The sequence below is a fragment of the Mytilus californianus genome, unplaced genomic scaffold, assembly GCF_021869535.1.
Source record: "Mytilus californianus isolate M0D057914Y unplaced genomic scaffold, xbMytCali1.0.p SCAF_7, whole genome shotgun sequence".
In the NCBI taxonomy this organism is placed as follows: Eukaryota; Metazoa; Mollusca; class Bivalvia; order Mytilida; family Mytilidae; genus Mytilus; species Mytilus californianus.
The window spans coordinates 28,390,698-28,397,758 of NW_026262723.1; the positions used below are offsets into that span (position 1 = coordinate 28,390,698).

Below are 7,061 nucleotides of genomic sequence, written 5' to 3' on the forward strand. Positions count from 1 at the left end.
TCACTCATTCCTGTGCTGTCAAAAGTTATGACATGTAGATTTGCCAATTTAAGTATTATGCAGACAGAGAACCTAATTATATATGCACATTCTTTTGATCTTTCCGTATACTCAAAAGGCTGATTTTATACATAAAGTTTTTTCACCTTTTGGATGAAAATAGTTTACATATCAATTTGTGTATACTCGATCATTTACAGTAAAATGTATGTAACTTTTAAACAGTGATAAATTACATAAACTCTTAAAGGTAGGTGTCTCCTGCAATACACGCATTATCCACCATGTGAATCCACAATCAGGCAAAGTGTCATAATTAGGAATAGGACACCAACTGTAAAATTACAGATTAGATGTCTATTTTTATATCTTAAGATGCAAGACTGCAAAAATGTGTCACTAGAGAGTGGAGACACAGGTATATCATTTTAGTTAACAAATGTTTGATGGTGTCTGTTTAAGTTGTGTAGTATCTATTGCAGTCATTTTGTTCATAATTCTGGTGTAACAGTGTTAAGGATGTTCGCTACGATGTTTTAAAAGATTATTATAAATTGATAGTATATAAATAAAGGCACTAAGCAGAAAAAAATTAAGGGTCCGTGTGATTGTTTTCGAGATAAAACCATTTAAAATTTGGCAGGAAATAATTTCATCTACATTTTTCATACATTTAACATTGGCACCTTTTTACTTTCAAAAACTATGAAAAAATAACAAGGATTCTATAAGATTTTCAAATATGGCTTTTGAAACTATATGTAATAAAATTATGAAATGAAAAGTAGGGGTTAGCGGGCAAAATTTTTAAATGACACTACATGGATAAAACCAGAGGATTCCGAATATCTGGCAAAAATTCAAAAACAAGAGAATGCAATGCTTAATTTTTAGTTTCGACTGCACAATGCATGCAATCTTTACTTTTCAGTGCTCACTAACACTTTGTTTTTTTAAGAATGTTTTTTAATGAAGACTTCTTCATATAATTACGAAAACAGGAAAGCCAGTAGGAAAGCACAATGTTAATAGTAGAATAACCATTATCTGTTATCACAATATTTCTAAAGGCCATCTTTTACAGTAGAAGGAAAGGTGCTAAGAAAACAAATTAAGAAAGATGTTTTGTAATATATCTTTACAGCCCAGCTATATATCATTATATAAAAGTTTGTTTTAAAGTTTATGTTTTATTCATCAAGACAGGAAATATGTATTAACAAACACATATATATGTATATATATACATTTCAGGTGAGGAAAACTACTGCAAACAAGCTGTATGAAGCCTTGGTGACGTATGATGATGTAGTTCCTGATGAAGTGCTAGATGATGTTATGACAATGCTCAGTGAAACTGTCTGGTATGCTTTATATTCATTGCACAACTATATTCATATTGGGAAGCTGTCTCATAAACATATTCCTCATATTGTTAATTTGATTTGGGACTAGTATATATTTATCAGAGTTTAATTTTGACATGTACATGTAAAAGTGTAATAACTTTAAACCACAGTTAGTATGTTCTCACCTGGTTTAAACTTACCATTATCAGTTGATTATTTGTTTAAATCTTTGTGCTTCTTTCTTCAATGGTCAAAATTCAGTTATTATTACAAGTTCATAACAGTCCCTTGTTTTCCTGTTTTGAAATGAATGATAGTGTTGCGAGGAGGAAAACAAATTGTTTGCAAGACATGGAAAAAGAAGATTTAATATTGCCAACATATTATCTTAAAATACACTTTATTAGTTTGATGTGTCCTAAAAGCAATTAGATTTGATTATGCATTAAAGCAGATTCTTCACTGTATTAAATGTAATACAATATTTCTCCATGTTAACCACCAATATATTTATGATTCAATTTGCATGCATTATACTTGGACATTTATTAGTTTTGAGATCAGTAATATGCAGGTTAAAAGGTGCCAAGACTTCCCTTTGAACAGCTCTAAACGGTGTATTTTGTTTATTCTGCTATATTTGGGGTTTCAAATGTAAGTCTTTCAGTTTTAAGAATGGCTCTTTACAAAAATTAATAGAGTTTAAAACATGTAAATTTAGAAGAAAAAACACAAAAAAAAAAAAAAAAAAACAAACAAAACAAACAAACAAAAATCATATCAAACAACTTAGAACTACTATTGAGATTAAAGGTCTGATTTTTGATTCAACCATGCTGAATCTATGCGATCACTCTGGTTTTGGAGATGGTGCCGTATACTAAGTTGAAGACATATCATGAAACTAATTATGTGCTTGCAAAACCTTTCTAAACCATTTTAATTATCAACTGCCAACTTTTGACATGTTATTTGCCCTTAAATAAAGAAAAGATTGGTCGAACAACCCTTTTATTTTTGATATAAACTTGCATATAGTTCCTTTGTAAATCAAAATTTATAATGATTTACTATTTATGAATTAATTTGAAAAAGTATTTGTACATCAATTGAATCAGTTGATAAGAATTTTGAAAGTATTATATTAGTATCTTATGCTTGTGTGAGTATATTGTTCAATGAAATTTTGGTCAACATGTGTATTAATATATCTAAGTTGATTCCCACATTTGTTTGAAATGGTATTACTCCAATTCTTTCCATAGGCAAGTAAGAGTCACTATGATTATCAACTGTCATGATATTCAAATAATTACACTCAAAAATGCAAGTATTAATTGGAAACAACCCCAGTCTTAATTCACCACAGTTAATATCTCATGACCTGTTACATAATTAAATAGACACAATTTTATGGCAATTTATTACACACCTAACTCAATACACACATTCTTGACCTCAATAGTAAACCTACAAATGTATTATTTATTTTGATCTTCACTACATTAAAATATTCTGTTAATTTTGCTGGCTAACTGAATGATTAATCAAAAGTGGTTTTTATTTTCAAAGAAAAGACAAAAAAAGAAAAAAAAATATGTGTATTAAAAATGCAAGCAAATTTTATTTCACTTGTAAAATCAGTGTCATTATCATCTGACATAAGTCAATTATCAAGTTCTAATTAATTAGTTACAATTATCAGAAATTTGGTTGAAACAAAATTGCATAACTCTTACCTGAGCATTTTCTGCAATAATATTTGTTTGTTCTACATTTATATCCCATTATATTGCTATTTAACAGTAATTGGAAATATCTCAGCATTAGGTATTTGTACATTTAAATTTGAATACAGGAAATGTATTTTTTCTTAATGAAGAATGAACACCAATTTAGATAAAAAATTGTTATTATTTTTTTTATTTTTGTTGTTGAGATAGTGCAGTTCCAAGGCCTCTATCTGGAAATTATTAAGCCAGTTATTACTTATGGTATATAAAAAATATATTACTTGTTTGACAATTTCTCTTTCCATTCTTGTAAATACCATTAAATCGCAAATATTTATAAAAAAAAAAATCTGACAGAGTCTAAAATTGAAATATCAATAAATATATAATTATTTGCATCAATATTGCGAAATTCCCTACCTTTGGACAATAACATAGAAATTTTACAGTAAAATTGGAAATGAAAAGAGAAAAAAATATTGAAAAAAATATGGTCAGAAAGAATATCAGACTATAGCTATGAATTTGGCTGGATCACAACATTGACGATGCTTTGATTAATGTATTAGCAATATTCCGATTTTATATGTAAACCACAAGTATAATGATTAAACCCTTTCATTCAAAAATATTCTATTTCCATATACAAACTAAAACCATGAAATGTCTTAATATTTTCAGGGACAGTGATCTGAGTGAGATTAGAAAGATTAGAAATGACTTGTGTGATATGATAGGCATACTGAAACCTGTTGTTGTGGTAAAGTATAAGTAACCTTTTTTTTTTTTAAATATCTATTAATTGATAGCAGATTCTGTAAATTTTAAAAGATAATAAAGCATGAGACACACTACATTTTGCCTAATAAAATTGTTATAGCATTTTATTCCCTAATGCAGCAGAGTTGTTGATGGTATAATGTTTTTTTTTTCTCGTCCATCTCTCACTTTGTTGTCAGGAGAGGGTGTTGATTTTAGGTTGGATCTTCAAATTGGAAAATTTCTGTGCATCAAAACCACAGACTTGTTTGTCTGTAAAAAAAGCTTAATAGGGAGGAGGGGGCATATTTTGGAGGGGATTTGTAAAAATGTCCAATATTTATTCTTGTTAATAGAAAAGGGTCTTAATTTTTTATTTTTTACAAACAAGAGTAATTTTCCAATGTTCCAATCTTTGAGATTGATTAAAAAGAAACAAATCTATGTAACAAATAAAATCTGAGGGAATTGCATGATATCCAAAAGAAGCCACACCAGGTGTGTTAACATGATAAACATCTCTTGCTAAGCATGCATTATCATCCATGCGAATTAACTCTCATTTAAAAGGTCAAAATCTGAAATAGGACACAATCATAAAACTTAGAGATCAGACGACTATACTGTATCTAAATATTGAAGACAGCGGAAATATGTTGCTAGTGAGTTGAGACACCAACATACCCTATCATTCAACTATATATCTCTGACTTAAAATTAGGTGCACTTCTAGGATGTTTAACAAGGGAAATAAGGGTCATAAGAGTAAAATAGAAGGATGTACCTGATCTTTTTTCTTTTTTCCAATTTGTTTGTTATTTTGGAAAATCAATAGATACAACAAAAAAGGCACAAATTATAATTCCTTAATATTACTATGCTTAGATATAAGAAGATGTGGTATGAGTGCCAATGAGACAACTCTACATCCAAGTCAAAATTTATAAAAGTAAACCATTATAGGTCAAAATACGGTCTTCAACACAGAGCCTTGGCTCACACCGAACAGCAAGCTATAAAGGGCCCCAAAAATTACTAGTGTAAAACCATTCAAACGGGAAAACCAGCGGTCTAATCTATAAAAAAAACGAGAAACACTTATGAACCACATCAACAAACGACAACTACTGAATATCAGATTCCTGACTTAGGACAGGTGCAAACAAATGCAGCGGGTTTTAAGGTTTTAATTGTACCAAACCTTCACCCTTTTTCTGAAACAATAGTGTAACATCACAACATAGAAAGACACTATAAAATATCAACTGAAATAGCTTAACTCAATCAAAGGACATATTAACACCAGTGAACATACACTGAACAAATAAATTTGACCTATGATACAATGTAAATACGAAATAAATAAACTAAGGGAAGAATAATAAAAGTAACATGTTATACCGCTATGAAATGTTAAACAATTTAAGAAAAACAATATGCTTACATTCTTGTTTATCTTTTTACAGACAAAGTCAAAATCTAGTGATACTAAAACAGAAACTCCAGACAGATGACACTAAGAGGTAGATAAATATTGGGATCGAGTATAACATTTCTTAATAATGGACAGTTTTTAGTAAAACATTGCTGGACAATTGAAAGTGAGGGCTAACTAAGTGCAATATTGTGTTGTTTTATTGTAATTAATAAATAATAAAACCCAAACAAACGAATGATAAACCAGTTATTGGAGAAGTACAGGGTGAGACATTTGTGAAAAGCTTATTCAAAAGAAAAATGGTATCTCAAGAATTTTATGACATCACCATGGTTAAATAATAGGTTAACTCAGAACAGCTTAGACAAAACTCAATCTTGTTTATTAAATGGAATTAATGTAAGAGAATTGTTTCTCAAATTCTTTGGCATTTTAACACCTTTTGGAGCATGAACCCATTGTTTAAATAAATTTTATCAACATGTGGTTGGTTGTAATCTCAGTAGATAATTGGTTAGGTTAAAAGGTCATAAACTTTATCAGCTCTCTGGATGAATGGAATGTGCTATCGGTCGGGTGTGAGAGAAATTGTCAACTTTATAAAAAATTTAACTATGCAGAAATAGTTGGACCATTTGAAATTGTTGTACAAGTTGTTTCTATTACAAATGAGTATAAATCTCATTAAATGAAACATTCTTGATTAAAAGTGGTCTTTAATTTATTTTTGCTTCTATTTGATCTGAAAATGCATATTATAAAATAAAACTTTTGCGCATCAATTTCGTAAGTGTATGACGTAGAAATCAGGAATGTGGAAGCCACTCAATAGGAATTTTCATTTATAAAAAATGAAGATGTATTCGATAATATTAAGAGAAACAGATTCTTACATTGTTACTCGTTCATTATTGGATTTATTCAATGTGGATAGTTAAGTTATCGAATGTTAAAGTCCTGCCAAATGCTTGGACTTTACAATTTGATAATTTAACTATCTCGTTTTGATAAATCAAATAATTTACTGGCACCAATGTTAGAATCTATATGTATGAAAATGTAATCTTATGAACACTTTATATCTGATATTTTTCTGTGTGTTTGAGGGAAATTTAGACAAAATTCAAATAAAAACAATTATGACTACAAAATATTTGGTATGATATGGTCATAATTGTTATGCCTTTGTTTACTGCTGATTTGAAATTTACTTTTGTTCTTGAATAGAAGCTATATGAACATTAGTATTACCTGATTTTTATATGCACAATTTTAAGTTACTTCCCTGCAACTTTAACTGATATATTTATTTATTTGTCTTTTCAGGTTGCAAGATATATATAAGTTTTGTTTGAATCCTAAAGACTGGATTTGTCCACACAGGGCAAACTTAGCAAAATGTCAATGAAATAGACTTAAATACATGCTTATGATTATCGTAGAACTGCAAAACTGCAACATTTGGTGAACAATTAGAAACATTATGTATAATTTGTTAATGTATTTATTGATGTCTCTTTTTTTTTATCAAAAGAATAAAACCAATATACCATAACATTTTATCCTTGTTATATAACTAAAACTATGCATCAGATGAAGAACATCAATAATAGAGCTGTCCCTTTGCTTTTCGTTTTTATTAGGTTTAGCGATTTTGTGACATAAATTGATCAATCATATCCTTTTGTGTCCATTATGTTAATCAATGTTCTTTTGATCAGTCTTTTTGATTTTACTAAGAGCTGTTTAAAAGAAATGTCAGAAGTTTGAAAAAAATTGCTC

The 7,061-nt window shown here is 29.0% G+C and overlaps 1 protein-coding gene across 4 annotated transcripts in view; it reads left to right on the forward strand.

Annotated features, from left to right (window-relative positions):
- LOC127709656 (tubulin-specific chaperone D-like) overlaps nt 1–6,830 on the forward strand; it is a 117,671-nt gene extending 110,841 nt beyond the window's left edge. For 2 of the 4 annotated variants that reach the window (XM_052215266.1, XM_052215269.1), the window contains exons 34-37: nt 1,255–1,364; nt 3,764–3,842; nt 5,308–5,364; nt 6,606–6,830. In XM_052215266.1, coding sequence (XP_052071226.1) covers nt 1,255–1,364; nt 3,764–3,842; nt 5,308–5,355 — 237 coding nt within the window. In that variant the 3' untranslated portion in view covers nt 5,356–5,364; nt 6,606–6,830. The remainder of the gene's footprint in view (nt 1–1,254; nt 1,365–3,763; nt 3,843–5,307; nt 5,365–6,605) is intronic. The other 2 variants (XM_052215265.1, XM_052215268.1) reach the window with 2 other exon arrangements.
- Nucleotides 6,831–7,061: the final 231 nt, after the last annotated feature.